At 50.2% G+C, this 27,093-nt stretch overlaps 1 protein-coding gene and 1 long non-coding RNA gene across 9 annotated transcripts in view; one reads left to right on the forward strand and one right to left on the reverse strand.

Annotated features, from left to right (window-relative positions):
- Positions 1 to 27,093, forward strand: part of agrn (agrin) — a 186,194-nt gene that overhangs the window by 57,986 nt on the left and 101,115 nt on the right. For 6 of the 8 annotated variants that reach the window (XM_078085420.1, XM_078085414.1, XM_078085426.1 and 3 more), the window contains one exon: positions 15,467 to 15,505. In XM_078085420.1, coding sequence (XP_077941546.1) covers positions 15,467 to 15,505 — 39 coding nt within the window. Of the gene's footprint in view, positions 1 to 10,919; positions 12,878 to 15,466; positions 15,506 to 27,093 lie in introns of those variants that run through there. The other 2 variants (XM_078085424.1, XM_078085440.1) reach the window with 2 other exon arrangements.
- LOC120828745 (uncharacterized) lies at positions 6,573 to 11,677 on the reverse strand. Its single transcript, XR_005713583.2, has 4 exons — positions 11,402 to 11,677; positions 9,350 to 9,473; positions 8,700 to 9,229; positions 6,573 to 8,591 (listed from the first exon to the last, which is right to left on the reverse strand). It is a non-coding gene; the product is annotated as an uncharacterized LOC120828745 (long non-coding RNA).

A 27,093-nucleotide genomic window follows, 5' to 3' on the forward strand; every position in this document is an offset into this window, starting at 1 on the left:
TGTCTTACGTGTATTGAGATTGAGTCCCGGTTATAACTTTATAACAACAATGAATAACCCGAAACAAACGCTCTTCAACCGAGTGAAACAATTTGTAACACTAATAGTTGTACCTTTATAAAATTACCCCACCCGAAGAAGAAGTAACTGTCACTACATGAAAAGTGATGCCGCAGGACCAACGAGAGACCAGAGATGCATTTATATACCGGCATACTGTCAGAATCTTGCATATATACTAGTACCTGTTGGCGTAATGATCAACGGCTACTACTCTCTGTCTAAAGTGCTTCTAGTTCACCTCAGCGTGCACCGCTGCAGATGATTTGTGACCGTGGTTCCTTGTGCCGTCTTAACTGCTAAAACACACTTTGCTGAAGTAGAAGAAAAAAAAAAAAAAGCAGAATGCTAGAAGGTCAGTGCAACAGCGGGCAGGCAGCAATTCATGTGGTTGGCTAACCAACAGAATAGGGTTGATGATTAAATGAATCCGTCTGTTAACCCACACATTGTTCGACTTTGACACAGTTTAAAGACACAAGCCGGAGCTCATCCAGCTGTGCCTCACCTGCTGGGCTTCATCCAGAGGTGGAAGCCGACTGCTAGGTCCCCCCCCCCCCCTCCAGAAGAAGCTGAGGAGCCCGACACCACAACTCTCAGACCTGCCAGCGCAGCGTGCACCACAGACACACACATTGCCTCATGCACACACGCACACACAGCTTTGCAGACAGCGGGGTCTTGAGGGTTACGCTGCTCAGTTTCTCTCCCTCTTCTCCCTCGCCGGTTCTTCCTCTCTCTTGGCAGGAGCTGCTCGCGCCTCTCCATACCAGCCATTACACCCTCGCCGACTCCCCCTCACGCTCACCCCTCTGACTCCTGGCTGTCATTCGAGCTCCCCCGTGCTTTCTCTCGTTCTGCCTCTTTCCCTCTCTCCACTCCGCTCTGTTCATTCAAGCTTTTAAAATCTAACAACATCCATTTCTAAATCTAAATCTCTTTATTTTTTCTCCGACTCAACTGTCGCACCTCTTAAAGCGCACGCTTCTTCTGCCCTCCCCCCCTCCCTCCACCCACCACTCCTCTTTCAACTCTACTCTTAATTTTCCTCCTCCTCTAAGCTCGGCCCTGGCTGCTGCTCCTTCTCCCCCCCCCCCTCGGATGGGATTGCCTTTACACTGTGAGTGTGTGAGATTGTGTGTGTGTAAAGTGTGGTTGTGTGCGTGTGTGGTTGGATCTTCAGCCCACCTCGCCCCTCGTAATGAAGCAGATTGCATTAGCGGGACGTGGGTGCCACAGGATCTTGACAGAAGTAAGCCACAGGTTTACCCCCCCTCCCATACACATACACACACACACACACACACACACACACACACACACACACACAGTCTGCCCCACAGTCTCCCTCAGGGCACCTCAGCAGCTAGCAAATCATTTATCACACAGTAATGGCTCCGATGATCTCCCCCCACTCCCCCCTCTCTCCCCATCTCTCCACTTAAGGGGTTTGCCCTAGATTCTCTGTCACCGGATATCTGCAGCCCCACAGCACACGCACAGTGCACATCTTTAAATGATCTTAAAGCTGCTGGAGGCGTGATGCGTAACGACACGCACACACGTTCATGTTTGAAAAACTTTTAAGCAAAGGTAAATTGTTGAAATCATAGTGGCTTGATTAGCCGTTTGCCAAGGAGCAAGATTTTGATGACCAATTAATCATCAATTTAGTGCAGAGGGAAAGTACATTACTCAACCTGGAAGTAGTAGTTTGACAAAAGATGTAAATACCAAGCGATGGGATCAGTTAGGAGCCAAACAAAACCATAGTATACTTAAGTAGAGCAAATTATTTAAGTTATGAATCAAACAGCTCTAGAGCTCACTGGTTTCCCCTTACGGAAAACATTCAACGTTTGAGTTTGTTTAAAATATACCAGAAAAATGTTTTTATAGAGGGTCATGTGATGGACTTTTTCTTGTATCCTGGCAACCTCATAATGAAAAAAACCCACAGCTCCATACTTCGAGTAGATTCTATAGTAGGTCCTATAATGCAGGACTCAACCCTTTTCACCTCACAAACCGGTGTTTCACGGACCAATAGTAGAACTCACTGGGTAAGGGAAAAAAAGCTGGGGAAATGTGTCAAGAGGGACAGGCACATGTAATTGGAGAATCTCCCATATATTTTTATATATATATATATATATTTTGAAATTCCAGGATTTCCACTGGAGTGAAATGGTGTCTGGCAAACAGCGGCGGACAAGTGTTCCCTCAGAAGAAAGTGGGACTCGCTGATTTTCTCTTGTATCCCTTCGGTATGAAGCCTCACACACCGGCCTAATCGGTAAGCATCGAGTGCTGCGTGCAGGTTTCAAAGAGGGTTTCCTCTCTGACATTCTGGGGGAACGTAACGATAGCATACGGCTGTTTAAAAACCTCATGCATATGGATGCGTTGTGAAATTTAAATTCCAGCCTGTCTAAAACCCTCTCCTCCTCTTCTCTTGCTGTGGTGTATTTCTCATGACGGAGCAGCCCAGACATTTTTCCTTTTCACACTCATTCCTTGTGACAAAATTGGTCGTGGGTTTCATTCTAACTGGATGCCGAAGTTGATTCTTAATTCGACAGCACAGTATGACGTGCCAGCGATGCCCTCGTAAGAAGGCGCTGTTGCTCTGCGTCCGCTCTCCGCCACGAGGACCAATCAGAGCGGCCGATCTCCCCCCGGGGTCATTTGTCGCTGTTGAGACATGCGATCGGGCCCCTGGTCCCAGGGGAGACACAAAGAGCTCGCAGGGGTCAAATGGCAAGGATTTGGATTTGATCAAGAAATGTGTGTGGGGGGGGGTGAAAGTGTAAGTGGAAATCTGAGAGTGGGGGCTGGAGTGGCCCCTCGGTCATCGTCTCGGTCATCGTCCGGGAAATGTGGCGGCATGCGGAGAAATGAGAGGGAGAGGAAGAACTGACAGAATGCAAATAACTCGCAGGTGTCGGAATGAAAATGAAATGAATGGCAGATGAGGCGCCTCTGCTCGCCTTATAGAAATACAGTGACAGAAGTGACCCAAATTGTCTAAAGCACTGCTGCAAATTGCTGCGAGTGAAACCTCCCCCCCCTCTCCGCTGTATCTCTGAGTCTCTTTTCTCCCCCCCCCCTTTCAACGTCAATCTGTTTCATCTTTCCTTTCGCCGCCTCTCACCCCCGACACCAGAATGGCTTTCCAATTGAAACCTCACAAAACACCATTTTTCATACCACGTTTTTTTCCCTTCTCCTTTCTGCATACGAGGTGTTACCGTAGCAACGGTACAATAATTCTTCCGCCTGCTGTCTCGTGCAGATTGTGTGAATTTGGCATGACATGCTAGACTTTGGATGGGAGGTTGGACGCGCTACGCACGTGTGTTGATTCCCGCGGAGCCGCAACACCTGGTCTGACCCGAGCCCCCTTTTTCGCCACCATACTCATCCCAAGGATGAGAGCTGCTCCCCTTTGACCCCGAGTCCCAACCCCGTTGTTTATCTCGCAGATCAATACGCTCCTCGGCAAGCTGCTCGTGTCGCCGGCTTCCCGATGTCTCTTTCATTGATTCCTCGCTGCCGTTGTTCCTCCTCATTTAACCACGTTTATCAGTCTGTCGCCCAGATGAATAATGGATGGTGGCGCCCGTTGCCTCGGCGACACGTCAGGCTCATCATTGCCGCCGTGCGCTTGCTCGCATGAAAAAGGGAAATAAACCAGGTCGACTCCACCACCTGCCCCCGCCCCCCTTCCCTCCCTCCCTCCCTCCCCTCCGCCCCGACTCCACCCCTGCCACTTCTACATGACAAGCCGACCTGACGCGCTGATGAAGACTGAGAGCCGGGCCACGAGGGAAGGTCACGTAGAAACGCACACACACATGTCCACTTCTATTGATTCACACCAGGGACGTGGTTATGTGGCCGTCCATCCAGCCGTCCAATCCAATGGCACACGGGAGCTATAAACTTTGTGCGAAAGACAAGGACACGGCCGTACCTGCTCACAGACAATAAACACAAACACATCGTATAACCGTAAAGCTTCCACAACGAGGGGGGAGGGGAACGTTGCCATTGGCAAATCCATAGAAATCTCAAATGATAAAGCCCACGTACATGCAGCCCCTCCGTCCGAGAGAGACCACTTCAATTTCATCTAATCTGCCTCTTTGACGATGCTCCTTCCTCGCCACCGGTTGGAAGCGATAATTGAGGCCAATCACTGGGGAAGATTGAGTTTTCTCTGCCACGAAAGAATGATACTTTATTGATCCCCGTGGAGAAATTCTCTTTGGCTCTTGTCTCGCGGGAGATGGAGGTCAGAGGTCAGGCTCAGCCACAGCACCCGGGGGTTGGGCGCGGTTTACAGTCTTTAGCTAGCGGGATGTTTGTCAGTGCGGGAATTTGACGCCGGGTTATTCCAGCTAAACAGTCTTGGTCCGGTCGTGAGGTGACTTCTCGGGTGTGAGGAGGAGGAGTTAAAAAGGGAGGAGGAGGAGGAGGAGGAGGAGGAGTTAAAAAGGGAGGTCATGGAACTTTTTTTTTGTACCAGTCTGAAACCTTTTTTTGGAGAATGCATTTTAAAAAATTCATTGAACACATTCATATTTATTTTAACCCTGTAGCGCCTCTTGGCATTTGAAGGGAGAGGTGGCTATATGTGTTCTGTCTTGTGTGTGAATGCCAAGACATTATACTTGTGTGTGTGTGTGTGTTGATGAGGAGTCTGTCTGTGGCTCTCTGCTCTTTACGGCCAGTAATGGCCCCTCTTTCCCAGCTTTGGTTTCCTTCTAAGTGCATCGCTGACAGCGCTGACCTTGCTAACAGTTCAGGATCCGGCGGCGCACCAGCAGAATGCAGACGATGGATTCGTGCATGCTGTGTCCAGGTTGCTCCCATGTTTGAACTAGGGCTGCGACTAGCGATGGACGCCGAGTCCATCTGTGGCGACGGTGTGTTGGGCTCAGGTACTGGTGCCAAAAGGATTCTCGTTGTTAGTGTCCTGCCACTGTCTTCTTCCACAGCGTGCGCACAACAGCATCAACCGTGTCATTGGGGCACCGTCGTTGTCATGGTTACAGTGTAGCAAAACACTCATTTAGAGCCGAACCGCCATCTCGCCTTTACACCCGTCGCGTTGTTCCATGTTGCAGTGGTCCCGGAGGAACGACGCGTCTCGTCTGGAGGCCGAAATCGGTGTTTCTGTTAGTGACTGATTTATTCATGTTTTTGGGGGTTTACCCGCTGTAGAATACCTGCATTTATTCTTCATGGATCAGTCTTCATTGGCACCTGCTTGATGATACTAAGAGTCCCCTGTTTGCATTCACACCTGAACATTATCAGTCTTATCCGCATCGAGCCCCTCCAAAGCGCAGTGCCAAGCGGGTCACTCATTTTCCTTTCTGTAATTGCAACTAGAAAACAGCAATTTCGTCATTTAGGCGGCATATTTTCATTAGTCCTTTTTTACATGCAGCACACAGCGTTGTCCGACTGCGCTCTTTTACCAAAGGGAACTAGAATTATTTACTCTAATGGGGGGAAAAAGGAATAGCACGGGAGACGTCTTGTTTGAGGGAATCACTCGGGCACGTGCCGTCTGATTAGGCATATAAATAATTCATAGGCGTTTCATTTATGGGCTGCGACGCAAAAAGGCGGTTTCGTTCGCCAATTAGGATTCCCTCTCTGCCCTCCACCCGAGAGGATCCAGCTCCAACGCCAAGTGACGGCCCGAGAGAGGAGGAAAAGAGTGTGTTACTCTAAATGCAAATGAAAGGGTCCCACTGTGTAATACTTGTAATTGTCATCGGTCGCGCTGCAGACAAACAGAGGTGAAGGCAACTGTAATTCTGTTTTTTCCGGGGAAAAAAGCAGGGTTATTGATGTTGAGTGCGAGGGCTTTGCTCTTTGAAGGCCTGTGATGGAGCAGAAGTCAACGCTTCAGACATGCGGCTCATTAAGTAACCGAGAGCTTTTATTCGCAAGAGACGTATTAAGGAGGAACCGCTTCCTGTCTTGGCGCAGTTCCTCATCTGTGAGCAGCGGCGAATCCCCGTGGCCGTGGGATCTTTCTCCACATTAACTAATGGTTAACACAATGAAGGGTGATAATCAGCTGTCTAGATCATCAGCTCTCTTGTGTCTCCTCCGAGTTTCCTCACGTCTCCCCTCTAGATGGTTATTTCAACATTTCTGATCGGTGTCAACAGAATATCCGACATTACCAAAGCAAATGTTGACCAGCGGCTTAAGGGAATATTTACCGCCTGGCGTTCAGTCGACTTAAATATATCAACAATGTTTTTTGCTGTAGAATTTGCCTGTATCCTGAGGCTTCATGACATCAAATAATACATGCAGAGAGACGAAATGAGACAAGAACTAGAAATCCTTTAAGGTTTAAGGTGCGTGTTTGAGTCTGAGCCGTCACACCGACACATCACAGACAAACTCTCAAACTGTGAATACAACATCAGCTCTTTGGAGTTGAATGAACCCCCGACTGCAAAATCACTCCAGTGCTCATATTTGTGTTCATAACTGTTTTTTATTCAAACCTGGGACACATGAATGGCTTCTTATACCAATTCAAATATCTTTTAAGGTTCAGATCAAGACAATATCTAAAGGATTGAGAACAAGCAGCACGAACTTTTCACCTTTTGACACTCGTGCACCTTCATGTCCTCTACGGCAGCGGACGGTAAGCTGCTGTTGGGAATGGGCCACATTCAGAGGGCAGCTACCTGCCCGTAATGACGGCTCGCCGCAGGTCTCCTGCCACTTTTCTCAGCGTGATAGTGACGGCACAGCTTGGCCTGGTCCCCGTGACAGATGGCTCACTTGGCCAGAGACCTACATCTGTGTCGTCCTTCAGCTCCACCGGCCTCGCCTTTCCCGTGCGAAGGCTGCAAGAGCCAGCCGCTCTAGACTCCGGGCTCGTAGCTCTCCTGCCTCGCTGCCACGTTCGTCGCCGTACGTCGGCCACACAGAGAAGTGCCACCCGGAAACCATCCATTGGAGTAATTTAGGGTACAATGCAGGGGCTGATAATTGCAAAGGCAGAGTCACAAGGACGATATTACATCCTGGTATCTCAATCGTTGTGGGTGTTGGTGATTGGGCAGGAAGTGCTGACCAGAAAGACACCTACCAAATGTCATCTCGACCCAAATGTTGCGCTCCAGGAATTATGCGCGACTGTTTGTGTTCAGGCGAGCGGACACGTGACGCTGCGCCAGAAACCGGGCCGGTGCGTCATGTTTGTGAGTCACATTGAGTGGCGGCAGCCTTCATGTGGGAGCTCTCCCGTTGACGGTCACATCGACGCGGCGCTGTCCACTGAGTCAGAAATGTGTTATTAGAGAAGGATTTTGACTTTGTTATTTAAAATAACCGGTGCGGCCGAAAAGTGAGAAATGTCTTAGTAACTTCTGTAACTGTTTTTGTGCAACTCAAATGTCAAAATGTCAAATGTCAAAAAGCGCAGTCAGTTTTTTAGTGAATTGGGAGCCAGATTGACGGCGGTTTTGTTTGGCCCTTTACAACTCCAACCAGCCTCACATGCAGTGCTGTTTTAACTCAGTGCTCCTGCGCTTCGGCCCCAAAAGGCAGGTACCACCCCACCGTCTAAACCCCTAACCAGGGATAATGCTTTTGTCGCTCGTCCCTGTAGTCGAGTTTCCCCCAACACGATTTGAAAAGTGGATGGCAGCGAGCGTTTCAGCTGTTCTGGCTGCTGGTGCTGCCCTCCAGTTGACCCCCGTTCGTAGCTTCTGTTTGGAGTTAAAATGTAATTTCAGGTTACAGATTGTGGAACAAACACTGTCCGTTGACGCTTCTTTCCTCCATTTGTATTAGTATCGGGCGCCTGGCTGTCAAGATAAGGCACTAGGGGCGTCTCGTTCAGCCTCTTCCCCCGCTCCGTTTCCTCGCGGCCCGGCTCAGCAGAGGTTAACGCCGTTAGCCACGCACATGCTGCCAGAGCAACCCGATGCCGGTGCTGGATTATCGCTGCTCAGCCCGCAGGCCGACGGCCGGGAAGTCTGGGAGGCTGTCTGAGGCCGCCTGACTTATGATGATCCAACCTAATAGCGCGGCGAGACAATTGGCCCACCTGCAAGCGTGTCCCCGCCGTTGCCCACTGGGCCCACCGCTGTCGGGCTAATTCGTGACTACATGGCTCGCTTGGCAGGACGTAGGTGTCAACTCTCAGGTGGAGCCGGGAGACGTACGGCTGATATTACCGTACTATTGGAATAGTCCATTACCAAAGCCTTTCTCAAACTTAACAGACTTCTCTTTCTGTGCTTTTCTTTTCATCAGCATCATAAAAACCCACATTAACAATGGGCTGCGTGAGAGGACGATCTCTAATGCCATTAGCGAAGGCAACGGCCTTTGATAGCTGTAATGAAGTGATGCTGTGTTAATCTACAGTGATTGATCCTTTGCAAGCAGTTTCTCCCGAAACAGATTGTCCATTGAGAGACTCTCTTCATTCAGTCTTGACCCACGGTTCGCTTCTAGCGTTCTTGGAAAAAGGTCTAAAATGAGATGGAGACACAACAACACTGTAATGTCATCAAGGTGAAATGATTTTGTACTACTTTGGCAACCAGGAAATAGTGTTTCCCCCGTGGGTGCTCAGTCACCTCCCTCTGCGAATCAGCGCCGCATTTCCATGTTGAAAAGATGTTTCTGATGTTTAGTCCTTCCGTTGCTGCCCGTAGGAGAGGTCAGACCATCAGCTGGATGAGAAGATCCTCCCTCGTCTATGGCTGATTTTTAAAAGTTGGAATCTCGGGGGAACCGCGTGCGTCTCCCAGGATAACCACCTTTCCGATCAGAACATCACCATTCAGCCAAGGCACTCGCCGTTTTCTCCCCGATCCATCAAATCAACGCCGGCCATCCAGAAGACCGGGATGTGCGCCGGGCTGCTCTCTTACACACTCACGCGTGCACACACACACACACACACACACACACACACACACACACACACTTGATTGAAGCATCATTGTCAATCAGTTATGAAACTAGACAGATCTCTTACCCTCAGCATAAAGAGGAGCTCGCACACACAAGCAGATGTGCTCGCACATCAGCTTCTGCTCCTGCCGGACCACTAACAGCAAGAGCGGCTCCTTTGGCTCCTTAATGGAAATTACCTTTTCAAAGCCTCCAGAGAGAGAGAGAGAGAGAGAGAGAGATGTTAACCTTGTGCTCTACTTGTGGCATTAAAAATGGATCAAAGCAACCGAGCTTTGATGTTCCACAGAGGTTTCTCATTTAGACCCACCAGCCCCGCCACCACCCTGGCGCCCTCTGCTGGGAGTACCTGGCGTCTCGCGCTGCCCCCCTGTGCGTCATCATGGCTCTGACCCGGTGGCCGAGGCGGAAGGTCCGCCTTGTAAGAACAATTACTGTGGATAAAGGCACAGTCAGAGAGAGAAGTGGGGAAGGGAGGCAGGAGAGACAGAGGGAGAGGGGGGGGGCAAAAGACACAGCAGCTGGTTGTCTCATCCCGTTCGGTCCAATCAATGAGGTTTTGTTATGCAACGTGAGAGCTGACGTGGACTCTGGGGTTGTGTGTCAGGGGGAGGCACCTCTGGATGTGTGCTATTCCATCTGATGATTGGGGGGGGGGGGTTGAACTTACGACCCCCGGCGGGGAGTAGAAAAACCTGGCTCCCCTTCTGTTAAGAGTCTCCCCCACAGAGCTCAACTTAAGCCTGGGAATGAGCACACTGTCCAAAGAGATAAATTACTTTTGGGATGAAGAGAGCGCTCACCTACCTGTGTGTGTGTGTGTGTGTGTTTGTGTGTGTGTGTGTGTGTGTCAAGTTGTGTGAGCGGAACAGAGGCACCAAAAGACGGAGCCATTTTGCCACGTGTTTGTGTTTCTATTAGAGGGAAAAGCCAATTGCGTGTGCACTCATGCAATCCGTCTGTGGATGCACTGTGTGTGTGCGCATCCTTGTGTGAAGCAATGGGGCGGATGGGGGGGGGGGGGGGGGTTGGAGACACAGATAGCGGGAGTGAAAAAAAGACATGTAAATAATTGACGGTAGACACCGCCTTGCATCTGGCGCCTGCTGCCGTCGAGCTTGTTCAAAGTAGATATTGACGCAGGGTCGCGGCGCTCTAACCTCATTACCACGTTGGAGGGGCAACGATGAACGCTTCGGAAAAGGCCGTCGTGTTACATGCTACGAAAAAGAGGCAAAGGCTTTCCGCCTCACATCTTTTGCCGGATCTGCTTTTTTAACATGACTTATTTCGCCGTGTTATTTAACGGCGGGGGGGATCCAGCTGTTCCTACTCGTCATGAGATGCTTTTTGGCGTCTCCGTGGCTTCTTTCTGCACCGGTGGCACATAGCGGCCCAAAAAAAAGATGTTTGGAGAGACTCGATACGTGGTTGACTTCAGTGTGTCCCCCCCCCTCCTCATCCCCTATTTTCTCCCAGTTTGCCTCATTAAATCTTGTGAAAATTCTCCAACTCTTGTGGAAGAGACTTTCTTTTGATTAGGCTATAAACAAATGGGGGAGTTGGTTGACAAGACTGTAGCACTCTTTTGTGTTGCTGCTGCACTGTTGCCCCAAACCCCCTCCCCTCCACACACACACGCACACACACACACACACACACACACACACACACACTGACAGGCCTGGCGTACTGCTCCCCAATGCCTTTATTCTCGCTTATTTCTTTCTCGCTTTTTTGTTGCTCCCTCATCCAACTCCAGCCCCCTCCTCCCCTCCGCCTTTTGTTAAAGACGGCCCCTCGAACCTACCCCCCCCCCCCCCCCCTACAACACCACGCCCCCCAACCCCCTACTCTCGCTCTCTCTCTCTCCCCCTTTCATTATGCGCTCATCCGTTGCGCTGGCCGAGCGGCTGAGAGAGGAGACTGCTTTGGGAACCAGCGACACGCCGCTGCTCTTTTCTCCAACAGGGGGAAAGGAAAAGAAAAGAAAAGTGGTGTCAGGAGCTGCTCTTCCTTTTTGCCAGCACCTCCTCCTCACTCCCCCCCCCCCTCCCTCTCCCTCCCTCCCTCCCTCTCCGTATCGCCGTGTCTGGCTGCAGAGTTCGCTCATTGACTCAGTCCTCTCTGCTTCAGCTGGCTGCGCTGACACTGGGACCAGTGTACCTGCTGACTGGGGATTAGGCGCGCGCTCAACACCCGGAGCCTCGTTTGTTGTTTTGGCTGCCAGTGACAGGTCGGAGGCGAGCGCGACCGCGAGCACCTCTGGACTCAGGACAAGACTGACTGGATGCTGGAGGACAGCGCGCGAAAGAGAGGCGACGAACCACAGCGAGAGAGAGAGAGAGAGAGAGAGACCCACCTCGGTCCATGAGAACCTCCACCTCTCCTGCTCTGGGTGGGATTCTCCGACGTGGTGCTGATACAAGGGAAGAAAGCCCGACAAATCTCCCCCTCGAGCTCCTTCTCTGATTTCTGATCCCCTTTCTTTCCACCGGTTCATCCGTTCAGATCGTCTCCGTGCTTTTCTTTGTGGGGCCGGGGGGAGACGGAGCGACGGCATCGAGTGGGGATTACCTTCCTTCCCCTCTCCCAACTTTTTTTGTTCCTCCCCATCTACGCGCACCTCCTCTGACCTGCTTTTTCGGTGCCGGCGCACCGGCGGGCTGGGTGGGTGTGACAGGGGAGGGGGGGGGGGGAGTAGCTGCTCCACCCGTTCCAGGAGATTGGTCCGCTGGAAAAGCTTATTGAACCGGAAGAGCGGCTGTCACTCAAGGGGGAAACAAGTGTGCGCCCGGAGGAGGCGGACTAGCGAGCGGCAGCCAGCTGCTGTCCGGCCGGCCCGCTAATCACCCCCGTCGGGATCGGAACGGACCGCGAGCCGAAAGGAGCCGAAAGGAGCCGGTCTGCAGTGGATACAAAAAAACAGGCAGTTGTGTTTCAGCAGGCACTTGGAGGCTGGAGACGAAGCTCTGATGGAAATACTTGTGACACGTGTCCACCCAAGCCCCCCCTTTTGAGTCCACCTAATTACCAGTCGGGGTCACTGGGTAGAAAAGAGAGGATTTCATTTGTGGATTTACTGTCGGTGTTTTTTCTCCCGGACAAGTGGAAAACAGGCCCACTTACCGATGCGCACGTTTCATCTCCCCACCCGCACATTCACAAACACATTACCACCGCCCACTTAAATCCACACACACGTGTTCTCACTGTAAGTATAATCCACTTCACAACACACACGGAAACGCTCACAGATTGAAAGCACATTACCCCCCCCCACCCACCCGGAGGGAACAGCACCATGGAGGTTGTGTGGACAGGTGGGGGGCTGTAGGAGTCCAACGTTTCTGTCCCTCCCGTCTTTCCTCAAATGGATGTTATTATCTCTCAAAATGCGTTGCGTGGAAACCACTGAAAGCTTACTGCCCCCATTCTCTGACGGTTGCCGGGTCCTCGCCACGGTGCACAGCTGGAACAGCAGCTGGAACACCGGCCATTAATCGCCCCCCCTCCCACCCCCCTCTTTTCCTTTTATCTTCATCTTCGCCCTCGGGCCCTCACCCCGTCGCCATCATTTTTTCCAACGGGTCCTTGGGCGGCACCCCTCGTCGCCCTCCACGTCCCGCCCTCTCCTCCGCCCTGGAGGGGAGGGGGTCGTTGGAGTGGAGCATGAGCGGGTGCCACTATCCCTCGCCACCGCCGCAGGACCAGGACCGCAGGTACCAGCACAAGGTGTCCCTGGTGGTGCGCTACTTCATGATCCCCTGCAACATCTGTCTGATCCTGCTGGCCATGTCCACCCTGGGATTCGCGGTGCTCCTGTTCCTCAACAACTGTACGTTGGTTCAACTGATCACTCAGAAATGTGTCTTTGATACGGGGTCGCTGTTTGGCAAAAGAATACTAACCCTGAAACCGAAGCGACGGAAAAGTCGTTTTTGTGCAGAATTTAGGAGGGAAATGAATTAGTTTGCGAGCTGACTCTGCAGCCTTATCTGCACGTGAAGTAGGGCGTTTAAAGCCCCCCCCCACCCCCACAACCTTATTATGTGAGCGTAAAGGCTTCATATCTCCCATCGAAAGACCTGGCATTTACTTTGGGCTGCAAAGAGGAAGAATTAAATGGCAACGAAATGCCTTTGAGGGATGCGAAGCTGCCTTTTGGCCCCCGAAAGCCTCACCCCCTCCTCCCCCGCTGCATGTTGTGCGTTGTCAGTGGTGCATTGAGAGCGCGAGCTTTGCGGGGCTCAGTTTGGACAACGGCTGTCACGGTAGATTCTTGGGTCAAAGAGAGGTAAATGCTTGAGTGTATTTTATTTCTTTCTTCTGTTAAACCCCCTTCTAGGTTTCATTTCACATGTGTCAAGTCTGAAGGACTTATCCTGCCTCTCAGAGACTCCGCCTGCCGTCTTCAGGCTGTGCGAAAGGCAACAGTCCCTCGGAAGAACTCTCGGAAGTGGGGCTATTAGCTCTGTGAGACTTGTGCCCCGCGATCATAAGAAAAAGGCCTAGTTATTGTCAGGTTCGTGGGTTGAAGTGCTATTCCAGCAGCACCGTACAGGCGGTTGATTCCTCTGACTTCGCACACAAGGCAAAGTCCCCTGTGGTATTAGAAGCACCTCTTTACACCACTTCTCTTCCTAGTGTCCCTCTATCACCTCCGTGGCATCGGCGCCACGTTATGGAATCCATTCCAGTCGTAGATCCAACGGAAACGCATTTAAAGAGGGACAAGCGCCGGCCCTCAGCGGGGCGGGGGGAAGGAAACGTGCGAGGAAGCTGAGGGTGGCGAGGTGCTCTTCTATGCTGCTGAAGCCACAAGGACAGCTTGGTGGTGGATAGTGGTCATAGCGCTTGCGGTGGTGACGGGTGTGTGGGAGGGAGGAGGGGGAGGGGGAGGGGGGGTCGGGAGGTGCGTAACCTCATATTCGTTCCATTGTCACCACACGTGAGGCATGTCCAAACACCATAACCATTACCGCCTGCCAACAGAGCCCACACACCGCGTGTGACTACACTCCAATAGGGGGGTTGGAGATGAGGCACATTCGGTGTTCATCCCGCACATGGCTAAATGTCACCGCCGGACACGTATTGATTGGTTGGAGATATCGGGTGAGTGATGACATGCACACGGGCAACTCACGGGGCTCCGCCAGGTGCAAAGGGAGACGGGGAACGGCTGATGTGTTTATGGGCAGACCGTATCTTGTCCTTTCATTATGGAAATGTGACAAAATGGTTTGCGTCGCCCGTCTCTTTCTCTCTCTCCCTCCCTCTCGCTCTCCCAAACCCCCCCCCCCCACTTCCCCGTCACCAGATGTAAATCATTTACCATCATGACTGACTGGGAACTGCTTCTGCCAACCCTTTATTATTCACCCCAAGCAACAGTCTCCCCTCTCCTCGTTTACTTCTTCCTCTCTCAAACAGACCACCACCCACCACCAAGGCTCTGGTTTCAGTACACCTGAATTTTAAAATCCAATCTGCATCTTGGGAGACGTTTTACTGGTTCGTAAGAGGCTTTCCGTTTGGCGGAGTTGCCTGGTAAATGGTGTCACCGATACCGAGAGACCATATGCTTTTTGGTTTCGTGTCAGAAAGCCATACGCAGTAATTCTTCCTACTGCGCTTGTAGCTTTGTATCATCCACTGTCCGTGGCATCCGTATACACCTTGCATGATTGTCAAGCTATTGGCAGATACACCAATACAGCACGACTCGAATGGGTGATGAATCGTTCCGCGAGCAGAGGCGGCCGGGTTCCGTCCTGTCAAATGTAAAGATTTGCTGTTCTCTCTGGCGTTTTGGGGTTTTTGCGTTTGGTGACTAGCTTCATCCCCCATTTTCCTGCCAAACAAAGGCAAAGCAAACCGCCTGTTCTCTCTGCGCCTTCTCTTACATGCACTGGCAGTGATGGATCTACCTTTCCTGCTCGAGATCCACCTGGTTTTCAGGGGTCAAAGGTGTCGACAAACGGCCAAGAACTCTGGTTTCACGAGATCTCCCCCCCGAGAGTTACCCAATACGCAGACATCTGACACTACAGGTCTTGTTTTATGGCGCCCACCGACATTATGTCATCGTCTGCCGGGGGTTGAAGGGAGTAGCATGATGTCATTTGATATATTGAAGGGAGAGGGGGGGACCGAAAGACCATCTGATTCATTCTACATGTGGTTGCTTTGGGGTGGGAAGCGAGTATGTTTTTCACTTCTGTTCTGTGTGTCTTCACCAGTGCGGGATTTAAAAAAAAACTCAGCAGGGGGGCTGCTGCAGCTCACTGCACCGCCCTGTGTTAGATAGAACAGCCAGGCCTGTTGGCGCCATGTGTGTCTTCCTGTGTAGCGACTCAATTACCCTGCTCACACCCCCGGGAACTAAAATAAGACCCTTCCTCTTTTGTTTTATCTCTTTCAGACAAGCCCCCTCACTTCACGCCGCCCCAGCCTCCTGATGGTAAGTCCCCTCTCTTTCTTTCTTTTTCGTTTTTCCCGCCTCTTGCCCCCGTTGACCGCCGTACCTGCGAACGACGACCTTGGACGCAGGGCGCACTCCCTGCCTTCTGAGGAGGCGTGCCAGACCGTTTTTCTCTGGCTGCCTCGGCTCGGGTTGGTATGGACGGCGCGCGGCCGGCTCTGCCCGGGGCTTTGATGTGAGAGGGATCTCTTGATGACTTGATTTGATCTCGCGCCGCACGGCTGGTCGGGCTGATGTTCACTACCTGTTACCACAGCGGCGTTCACAGCCCCTTCTGATAGAGCCTAATGGGATAATCCCCCCTCTCCTCCCCCCTCCTCTCACCTCCTCTCACCTCCTCTCCCCTTCTCTGAGGAGTCTGTGTTACCTGAGCCAGGAGCAGCAGCATCACGCCGTTACATCCCGTACATATCATCAATCTTTCCCCAATAGTTTTTAGCGGCTTTCTGGTCCCGTTAAAGGAGCTGTTGATTAAAATGAAAACATAAAGAAACAATTTATTTCCAAAACAGGGGATTGTGGCAGGCTTTAATTGGAGGAAAACATCTGTTTTCATGAATATTTGTCAGTGAGTGAGTGTTTGATTCCTGTTTTACTGCTCATGACAGGCAGCAGGGATGGACTCCCGCTAGATCTGAAGGTGTGTTATCGCCGCGCTGGTGGCAAAGAAGCCTGAAGTTTCATGAGGGGAAAACGGGGGGAGAAAATGCTTGTGATGATCCCAGCTGGCCAGCTGATGAAAGGGACACAAGGCCACAGAGGGGGTTTCTGGTAATTGCTCGGCCTCGTGCCCCATAGGGCAGCTTATTTGGACGAAGCGTTTCGCCAGAGATGTTATGCTTTAAAAAGAAAAAAGCCGGGATGGGAAAGTAACAAATTAGAGGCTGTTTTCCGCTGAATGTGATTGTTTGTCTGGACCAAAGCCTGCTCGCTGTCGATGGAAAATGGCCGCGGCGTTCAAGAAATAATTGTGCTCGAACACCTGAGGAGCGGGCTAGGATGTGTATTTCTGTGTCTTTTGTGCCTGGTACACTTTTCACATCCGCTATTTATGCTTTTGTTTTAGTAGCAAATTAAATTAAGTTGACGGAGGAATATAACTCACGCCAATGTTGCACTAAAAGGTTTGTCTCTCCACTGGTAAAATGGAAACAGTGTGTAGCCGAGTTCTGTCTCCCATTGAACACCCCGGCACCCCCCAAACCCTCCGCTCATTGATGCACTCGTTCCCCACGTATTCAAGTTTTTTGCCATCTGAGAGGCCCGGTTAGTTTTCGCGCCAGTCAACCATTTAAAAGCTGCTTCAAGGCCATAATTACATTTCCGAAGGTCCTGCAGGTTTTACATCAGCAGCCTACGATGTTTTAATATGCCAAGAAACACAAATGGAAAAGTCTCCAATCAGCGGTGTAAGCCGGCCCCGTGGGACGCCGTTTCTCCAGGTCATTTAACGCTGGAGAGATTAGTAAGACAATCACAGTTGGCCCAAATAAGACCGTAGGCCACTTTTTGGAGACGCCCGGTGATCTAGACCAATGGAGGGGCATCGTAGCATTAGTCAAATACGATCCAAAAGGAACAGGCCTAGTTCTGCTGTACCTGCCCTCAGTGCTGCTTCATTACAGGAAATCATGCACAAGATACCCCAGGTTGGAGCCTTTAAAGTAAAGACATTTATATAGAGGGCGTTTCGGCACAACATAGGCAAAACTATGTACAAGATGACTCTCAAATGGCTGCCGAATCCTCCCCATTGAAGTGACAAAAGTCACCAAGGAGCCTTTAATCAGGCCCTCTCTTAGAAAGCTGAAAGCAGCACTTGCTGGGCTCAGGCCGCCCTCATTATCGCCGTCTCCTGATAATGAGACAGGCGTGGCGTGTTTGGCCAAAGACCTCCGTAGCTGGAGGGATTAGCATTGGACTTTGGAAAGAGGGGTTGACAGCGAGCAACGCTTGATGAATGAGGCCCCCTCGTTGTCCACATCCAGAGGAGTCATGTTAGTGCACTAGTTAGGGGCTTAGAGAGGAGCCTTCAGTATTAAACTCGAGCCGTGCCAGATTTCAAGCAGAGATCTGCGAAAGGATTATTGCTTAACCAGGTTTTCATGCCGTGTGGCTTATGCCAGATCAAGCTGTATTTGAACAAGGACACAGAATAGATTCATTTCTAGAAAGACTTCAGCGGGCTGCTCCTCCAATTCGTCCCATCGCATCCTCAGGTGACTGAACAGTGGGCAGACAGGAGAGCGTGATGAGGAACAGAGCTCCGGACAGTTCGCTGGTCCTCTGTGACTGTCGCCCGGCATCACGCGCCTGGCAGCAGCCGCAATTCGCTCAATTTGGCATTTTGTCACCGACAGTGTTCCTCAGAGGATGCTCCTTACCGACAGGCAAAATAAACTCCTGGACAGATGTTTGATCTGGTCTAAAATGGTGAGACGCCAGAAACAAAAGTGCCCGCGGTCTCACTCACACTTTGAGAGCAATACCTCTCGTATCAGACGGTAACTAAGCGCTGCGAACCCGTTGCCCCGTCGGATGTGGGAGGTGAAAGACACACACACACACACACACACGGACACACAGACATACAACCCTCCTGTAATTTATTCTGTGTTCTTGACGGTAAGCCTAACTCGGAGAGCGGCAGAATAAATGATGGCTCCGCGGGCTATCTTAATTAAATCATTTCACATCATAGATTTCACACAACGGCGGCAAAACATCCACATGGTCTTTTTCGGGCGAGGCGGGGGCACCGGGGCTGAGGATGTCCCGCATCAAGATATCAAAGGGTTCACTGTAACGCTGCCTCTCCAGGAGCGCGGTTTCATTTTAGAACAGATAGCAGCTTGTTAGCCCACTGTTGGGGGGAGGGGGGAGAGAGGGGGGGGGGTTCAGCCTTGACTTTATCAACAACAGGATAGTTTGATGCCCTTTTAAAGTACACACAGCCTTCAGATTTGCGCTCTATCTCAGTCGGGGAAGCCTGTCTCGTTGCCTCAGTAAGTAGTGGTGGAAGCCAAAGGAGTCCAAAACATCCGTCTTTCACGGCGTTCTCACCCAGGACTCGCCTCACGTCTCCACGGCCTCCCCCCGGTATCGATCTGCCCAGACACGTTACAAGCAGAGGGAAAGAGAAAAAATAATTATTAGCCGCAGAGGGAGCGGTGGGCCGGCGCTGTTTGTCTTTCACTCCCGAGGACACGGAGGGATTGTTGACACTGTTAGGACAGCGCGGCGGCCTTTGATTTGTCCCCGAGCGACTCGCCGCCGATGGTTGGCGCAGGTTACTGCCGGACGGCGGACCTCGTGGGGATCAGCGGCTCTTTAGAGAGGAGTGATCGCGGGTATCGCAAGCTACGCTTCAGCTCCACGTTAAAACGTCCTCATTGCGCCCAATGAGCATTAAAAAAAAATGAATTCATTCATTTGTGAATACGCTGCACACGCGTCCGTATTCAGGGCGACTTCTCATTTGCTAGTTTGCAGAGAAAGGACTCAAACAATGAAAAGTCACTCCCAGCGTGCAGAGGATCTGGAATGAAACACAGCGGATGATATTAGCGGGACAAACAACAGCGTAAAACAGTCGACAGTACGACTCCACGCGAGCTAATTAATAGTTAGTCCATATCTGGGCGGTGCGGAGGGACGGGTGAGAGCCCAACGCCGCCCCCCCCCCGGACCCCCCTCACGACTCCCTCATTAATTGGAAGTAATTACGGACCAAACATCGCTTTGAATGAGCACTCCATGTTGTTCGCATGTCGACGCGTTCCTTCTCATTAACGCAGCGGCAAATTATATTAAGTTGTCACTCTGTTTTTCTTTTTGTTGTCCTCTTAATCGGGGACGGGTAGGCGCCGATATAATTGTCGGGTGTCAAAAAAACAAAACTGGCTTAACCGGTGGGACGGGTTTCACTGTCGGGTCGTGCAATTAGAGGGAAATAAGTGGCTCGCCGTGTCGGCGCGTTGGCGAGCAGCATCGCGGCGTGATCCGCTGCCATTAGCCCAGTTAGTGTGTCCCCTAATTAAGGCGCTGAGGTCACAGAGCGCCGTCCCGCGCCGCGCACGCCGCGTGTGTCGCTGTTCTGTGCGCGGGCAGCGGCTGCAGCTGCAGTTCAGTGCTCTCTTGTTCTCTGTCGTTCTGTCACACACACACACACACGCACGCACACACACACACACACACGCTCGTACTCTCTGGTCCCCCCTTGCTTCTTGTTTTTCTTCACTCAGCTCGAGGCAGATTGCAGTTGAACCTTGTGGATGTGTGGACGCGCACGCAAAGACACACGCATCCCGTTTGGTTCCAACTTTTACGTCTGTGAGTCTGTTTTTGTGATTTGTGTTGCTGTGTGTGCGTGGCAAATTTGTGTGCATGTGTTAGTGTGCGTTCCTTGGAGGCTCATACACGGGGTAGGCAGGAAACTATCCATTCCGAACCCCCCCCCCACAACCTGACCCTGAGACACACACACACACACGCACATGTGTGAATGTTAGAGAGACACACACACATGGAGGCACACAAACACACATTGTAATTGTGAGATACTAGATGCATGTTTGTGCAGTGTTTGGTGGGGGAAGCACTGTTACCCATACATATAATGGCAGTTGTCATGGGAACCAGATGTGCAGCTAGTGGTGTCCATGGAATCTCTCAGTAGACCCCCGTCCCCCCGCACACACACTCCCCCCTTCCTCCCTCTCAACTTCCATTCTGGTGAGCAGTCAGTTCACTGTTCGTATGGTGACTCCATCTGCAGCGAGCTGGAGTTCTCACCCATCCTGTGAACAGACACACACGCTTACACGCACGCGCGCACACACACACACGCAGACACACGCACGCCCACGCACACACACGCACACACAGTGGAGAGATTTTTGCATAGAGTGTTTGGTGTCATCTCCTTCCATTTGACTTCTGGACCTGCAGACCCTGACGTCAACCACAACTTGTGTGCGCGCGCGCGTGTGTGTGTGTGTGTGTGTGTATTCTGCTCCAATGGACACAATTACAACACACTGACACATGGCCCAGCAGCATGTCAGCAACACTATTTATGCGCGGGTGTGTGTGTGTGTGTGTGTGTGTGAATAGCCTGCTGATTGCTATGAGATTCCTATGATCGCAGAGACACGCAGAGGGCAGAAGATATTGAGACAAAGAGAAATACAAAGTGTAGAAGACAGAGAATAAGTATTCTTTAGCTGGGTAAGTGGAGGGACAGCGTATCATATGCCACAGCGCTGCACATTAGAAGAATCAGAATCACGTATGTTACACATACAGGAATTTGCCTTGCTGCGATACAGAATAAGATACAAGGAAATAAGAGGAAGATAAACAAGCATAATGAAACAATAAAAACAGATACGTAGGTTAAAAGACGTATGTGAGTGTTATGTGTGCTTATACTGAGGGTTCTGAGATGAGGACTGCTGCTCTTCTCCTCCTATGAGCGATGGTGTAATCCATGTGAGCACAAAGCAGCCAGTGAGCCACGGGGACACGAGGCATTGACTCCTGACTATTCCTCAAGGCAGAGACACAAAGCACACAAAACCCTTATCGCTGCACAAATGTACATATTAGGCACAATGTTTTAATTAGATCCCGGGCCACTTTTCTACAATAACTACTCTCGCCTACTCGCATTCCTCAAACCTGAAGGAAAAGTCCTTCTTAATTATATCGATGGTTATTTCTACGTAAATGTACGGCTGTACACATATTGTACATTAAATCAACGTCTTGCGAGAGAGCGCACTTTAAGATCTTTACATCTTCAAATCAAACTGTATTCGTTTGATTTGTTTCTCTCCTGGATACCAACAAGAAAACATCTCTTAAAGCATCTCAATGCATTTACATGCATAAAAAACCGTGATATATCACCCAACGCGACCCTGGTCACCAGCCCTGCCATACATGCCTGTTAATCTTTAAAGGCGCTCCGTGTCTGAGTACATATAAACATTCCAGCTGCACGCAGTTATAAAAACATTAATGAAATAAGAACACAAACGCACACTATCATTACTAAGCGGATAGGGGAAATACAATTAAGGCTTAGCCGGTCAGCCGCACAGTTAACCACCCGTCCAGTTTGGAAATATAATTCATCAGTGCGGCGGTCAGAGCGAGCGTGCTTTTCCTCCGAGCTGTCATTGAATTCTGCAGCCGTGCTGCAGCTCTGGCGAGCAGCAGATACATGCAGCACATGCAGCATTTGTCTTCCTCTTGGATGTGGCTTTCTGTCCCCTGCACCTGTCTCTCAGCGAGAAGGAATGACAGGAGAAAAGAAGAAGGACTTTTGTGCAAATGAGGGAAATTAACTTCCCCTGGCGGCTGGCTTCGTTCATATATTGTTTTTTTTTCACTCCGCGTGCATTTTATCTCGCCATTACAACACAACCCCTTTGGGTTTTTTAGCCACACACCGTGCGGGTGCGTGTGTGTGTGAGGAGAACAGACAGCGTGCTTAGTATTGCAGCAACCTCGCACATCTGCCTTCTCGCTCATCTCCATAATGAGACCGAGGAATAGGAAGAGGCAACGATTGACTACAATTGAGCTGTTTTTGGGGGGGATTGTTTGGAGGGAAAGAAAGTTAATTTGTGTGTTTCCTGATGGCGCTCAGCATACGCAAGTGTGCATCTCAACGCTTTGGTGGAACTGATATTGGGTTATTTGAACCGGTTCCATGTTGTGTTACTAGTAGTAGTCTGTCTGATGGACGCAAAGACACAAGTCCTGTGAGAAATGTCAGAGGTTGCCCATTAGTAGGCCAGCAGGCAGTACTCGCTCAGCTGAACATGTTTTTCTAACCTGGGTGCCGTGCACCCCCAGTACACTCAGGGACTCCATAATTAGGGGTTGCTGTGTGTGTGTGTGTGTGTGTGTGTGTGTGTGTGTGTGTGTGTGTTGCATTTCATTAATAAATGTATATTCGGTCAGAGACTTAGTCAGGGTCACGGTTAGGGTTAAAATGCACATCTTAATCGCATATTGCTTTAGTCTTAATGGGGTATTATTATGCAAAGGCATTAACACACATATATATATATATATATATATATATATATATATATATATATATGAGAATATATATAAGAATAGAGTTAAGTGTGTTTTTAACCCCCCTGATACACCTGCTAGCGCACACAGACACGCACTGTAGCACAGCTCATGTATTTTACTTCATGCACACGTCTCTGGCTTGACGTATGGGAGAAATGGGTTGTGTATCAAATGACTGCAGGGCACTGAAATTCAGTCACTTGTATTCCCCACACACACACGCGTGCTGCACACATGTGGAATTTCATAGCGAATGAGCTCATGTCTCACACACAGACACACACATGCACATACACACACACACACACACACACACACACATACGCACTCTGGTAGGAAAACAAGGCATCCAGTGTGAGTCCCTCCCCATGTGTATTGGCCTTGACATCCCCCACTGGTGTGAGACAGCTCTCATCCCCCTCAGCTGTCTCCCACCGCTTCACTACAAAGAGGTAGACGATAGCAAGTGGGCTGTTAGTGAGACTCAAGCGAAAGTCCATCTACTGTGATTTTATCTTCCTTCTTTTCCGTAAAAAAAAGGATCAGCGTGTCACGGCCCCCGATCCAAGGACGCGATTGTAACTAGTGATTTGTGCTCTTTAGATTTTGCCTGATGCCTGGAATCAGTGTTTAATCAGCTGAGATGATGGCAGAATTATTGTTGGAAAAAACAACAGCGTTTCTTCCAACTCTACCGTTAAACTAGATGTTTTTTTACCCGCTTCGAAAGGCACGGGCTAAAATGCAGCCCGCCTGGTGGGGTTACGTCCACAGGAAATGTGCATCTGTTCTAATGGATGATGAGGGGGTGTGTGTCTGTGTCTAATTCAATCCATCAGTTGTGTATGTGGCTCCTGCACAGTATAGTAGGAGGGAGGAAATGAGCGGCCCAGTAGTGCTTCTGAGTTAGAAGTCTCTGTAACCTCGGCCCCGAGAAGAGGCTCCGGCTCACTGGTGAGATGTTGGAAATGTGGTTCCCGACCCGCTGAAAGAAAAAAATTCCTGTAAATGAGACAGGGAGCGTGAGGGGAAAAAAAACAAAGAATATTAAGTCATCATTGTTCAGAAGTTGACCTGAGCTAAAACGCTGCTTCGATCGAAATCCCCCTCCTCGTCCTCCATCCCCTTCTCTTCAATCCCTTCTTCCTCGCGGCGCCCTTTGGACCGCCAGAGGCCGACAGCATTTACATACCAGCCGTTCTCAGGCGGGCACACTTTTTGAGTGGTCCCAGAATGCATCAGTCCATCATTAACCCCTCTGCGATATCAAAGGTCAACGCCACTGAACGGCTTTCACGTGATTGGAAATCGAAATTGGCTCGCTCACGAGTTCTCAGCTGGACGTGAACGCGACACGGGGTCAATGCATTCACACGCACGGGGGGGTTTAACTCAGGGAGTCGAGCCATGTGACGCAATCAATCCCATAAGAGGCAGTGCATTCTCTCTTGTTCAAAATGAGACTTTTATGTGCGCGTGAAGGTGTGTGTGTGTGTGTGTGTGTGTGTGTGTGTGTGTGTGTGTGTGCGTTTTTGGGAGGGAGAATATGCAATTACCTCAGCGCCATGCTGGGTTCATCTGACTCCACGCTACGATTCACTCGCTCACTCCTCCCAACTCCCGCCCCGCCCAGTTCCATTGCCGCGGCGAGGAGCAGCGATTGGTCAAGGCGATGATGGGAAGCTTCCTATTTTTGTCTTTCAGGAGCTTTTTTTCGTTGCTGTGCCTCTGAACTGGGGCTGTTAAGGATGACAGCCGGGTTCCTGTCAGATGGCCGTGCAGGTCAGACTGGGCAGAGGCACATGGCAGCCAACACACACACACCTAGAGGCAGTGTTAGATTAGGTCACAGCAGTCCTCTTGCAAAAGATGAGATATGGTGCTGGAGATAAGAGGTGGCTACAGCTTCAGGGATTGAACACGCTCACATTGACACAACATACATGAATGCGCACACGCCGGCATTGTTATGCATCAGCACACCCTGCAGACAGTGCAGGTAAACACGCAGGGGCCGGTGTTTGTGGAAGGATGCGCCACACAGCCGACGGAAGCTTGAGACAATATCTCCATTCTCTCCCTGCTGCTCGCTGACCAAACACATTTTGCACGGGAAGCGAGCTGCATTATCTTTGCATCGTTCTTTCAGCGGGCGTCTTCCCCGTGAAGTAGAAGTTTGCAAACACACATGCATATTTTAACTCCATGAGATGCAGCTTAGTGGGAACTTTTTACTTTTTTCAGCAAGGCCCTCGTATATATATTGATATCTGTTTTGCTGCTTTTGTCTCTTTTAACGGAGCGAGTTATACAGTCAGCATCGAGTCGCTGGGCCAAAATCCTTCTGTTCTTCACGTGAAGCATGAAGTCAAAGTATTTTAACATTTGCCTCTCTGTTATTTCTTCTCTTTATTGTAAGATAGTGGGACCAGACGCCCGTCTTTCACGCACAAATTGATTCTCTAACGGTTCGTTTGTTCTCATTCATTCCTCGGACAAATGACATGTGTCACTACAACGTTCCGAGTGGGGCCTCTGAAGTGAAGTCTGTGCGTTTGTCACCGTGAGCAACGGAAGGCAAAGTGTGCGTTTGAAAGGCCACAAACACACGGTTGACAAATGTTTCAATCACTTTCTACTACCCACATTATAATAACCGTTACATCGCAGTGACAGTGATGAGCAGCGCCTTTTATGATGAATGTAGTCAGTAAAACTATGAATATAGATCACTGGAGCTCTTGAACATGTTAAGAGGTGAAATAATGGGCAACTCTGTTTGAGCATTATTAAAAAGTTCCCTGGATCAAAGGTTTCCAGAGCGCCACACGTCTTTAGAGTCCCGTCTCCTTCTTGATCTTCCCATCGGCGAACACGTTATGCTAATGGCCGGAGAGTCACGGCCCGCGCCGCCAGGGAGCCGCTGCTGCTTTTAGAGTGTTCAGCTTCATCAAGTTTTAACCATGCAGGAGAGACGCCTGACACTTCCCTCTTATCCCAGCGCGCCGGTCTGAGGTACATGCAGCACGGCTGATACGGCGCGGGATGAAGAAGCCGATTATCACGGTGATGGCTTTTGCCTTTGTGAAACGACACAAACCGGAGGAAGGCATCTCCGTGGTCTCTCCCTGCGTTCGGTTTTGGATCGGTGTCTCCGGAGGCTCTGAGCAGACGCGGGTGCATTATTTAAGAAAGACATAGGCTCTCAAAGGTATATTTGAAATGCTTTTCTTCATGTGTGTTGTTTTTTTTCTTCATTTTTTGATTGGGTGATGTCTGCGCCAACAAGGTCAGACAGTGATCGGTTGGGACGGGCAAATCACGACGCATCAAAAGCATCTGAGATCACATCAGATGAATTTGGGTCAAAGCGGCAGCAGTGGAGACAATTCAATGTTTGGTTTGAGGCCGAAGCAAATACAGACTGTTGAAGATAAATAAAACAACAATGTCTTGAAAGACAAACAGATGAGGATGTCATACAACCAGCTCACGGGTTTGGGGGGGGGGGGGGTCATATGTTGTCTTCACGTTATTCGGAGCAATGCGTGAGGCTGGCGGTGGGCAAGATCCTTCAAAAACAATGAGCAAATTCCCGAACGGGTGCTGCATACTTTTGCCTCTTCAACAACAAAAGAGAACAAAAACTTCAGGGTTACATCTTCTCTCATTCTCCCATTCGTACATCTATCATGGCATTGATAGAGTATAGAGAAATATGATGAAAACCATGCAAACCGTGCAACTAATTACATTAAAAGGAAGACGAGTGGATAAATGTAAAGCTGTTATGAAGTGTGGTTGGGGGCGGGTGGCGCTGATGGAGAGGGGATGCTGGGGGGCGGTGGGGTATTGGTCTAGCGTGTATTGGAGCATATGTATTCATAGAGCAGACGCCGATTCTCCACATTAGTTAATATGAATAATCAAGCGGATGCAAGACGTTTGGTTTAGAAACACGCGAGTGGAGGTCTCTTTAAATGTGTCCAGATTGTTAAGGGCGCCAGATGGAGGCGACATATGTAACACATATTCCTACTTAAAGATGAGTCAGCATGCGTGCTGAAACCTCTTTTTGACAAGTGCAGATGCGTCCTAATCAAACCAAGCTGAGACACCTGATGGCGACTCCGGATGTGAACCTGCGCAGGCCGAACGGTGCGGAGTGAAGCCGTAACCCGGAAAACCTTCATCAATAGCACAGCATCGGCGAGCTGAATCAATTCAATTCATTTTATTTTGTATAGCCCAAAATCGAAAATTACAAATTTGCCTCAGAGGGCTTTACAGTCTGTACACATACAACATCCTCTGTCCCGAAACCCACCATCGGCACAGGAAAAACTCCCCCAAAAATGAAAAAAAGGGGAAAAAAAGGGAAGAAACCTTAGGGAGAACGTCAGAGGAGAGATCCCACTCCCGGGATGGACAGACTACAATGGATGCCATGTGTACAGAATGAACAATGT

This window comes from Gasterosteus aculeatus, chromosome 2 (assembly GCF_964276395.1).
Source record: "Gasterosteus aculeatus chromosome 2, fGasAcu3.hap1.1, whole genome shotgun sequence".
NCBI classification, from domain to species: domain Eukaryota; kingdom Metazoa; phylum Chordata; class Actinopteri; order Perciformes; family Gasterosteidae; genus Gasterosteus; species Gasterosteus aculeatus.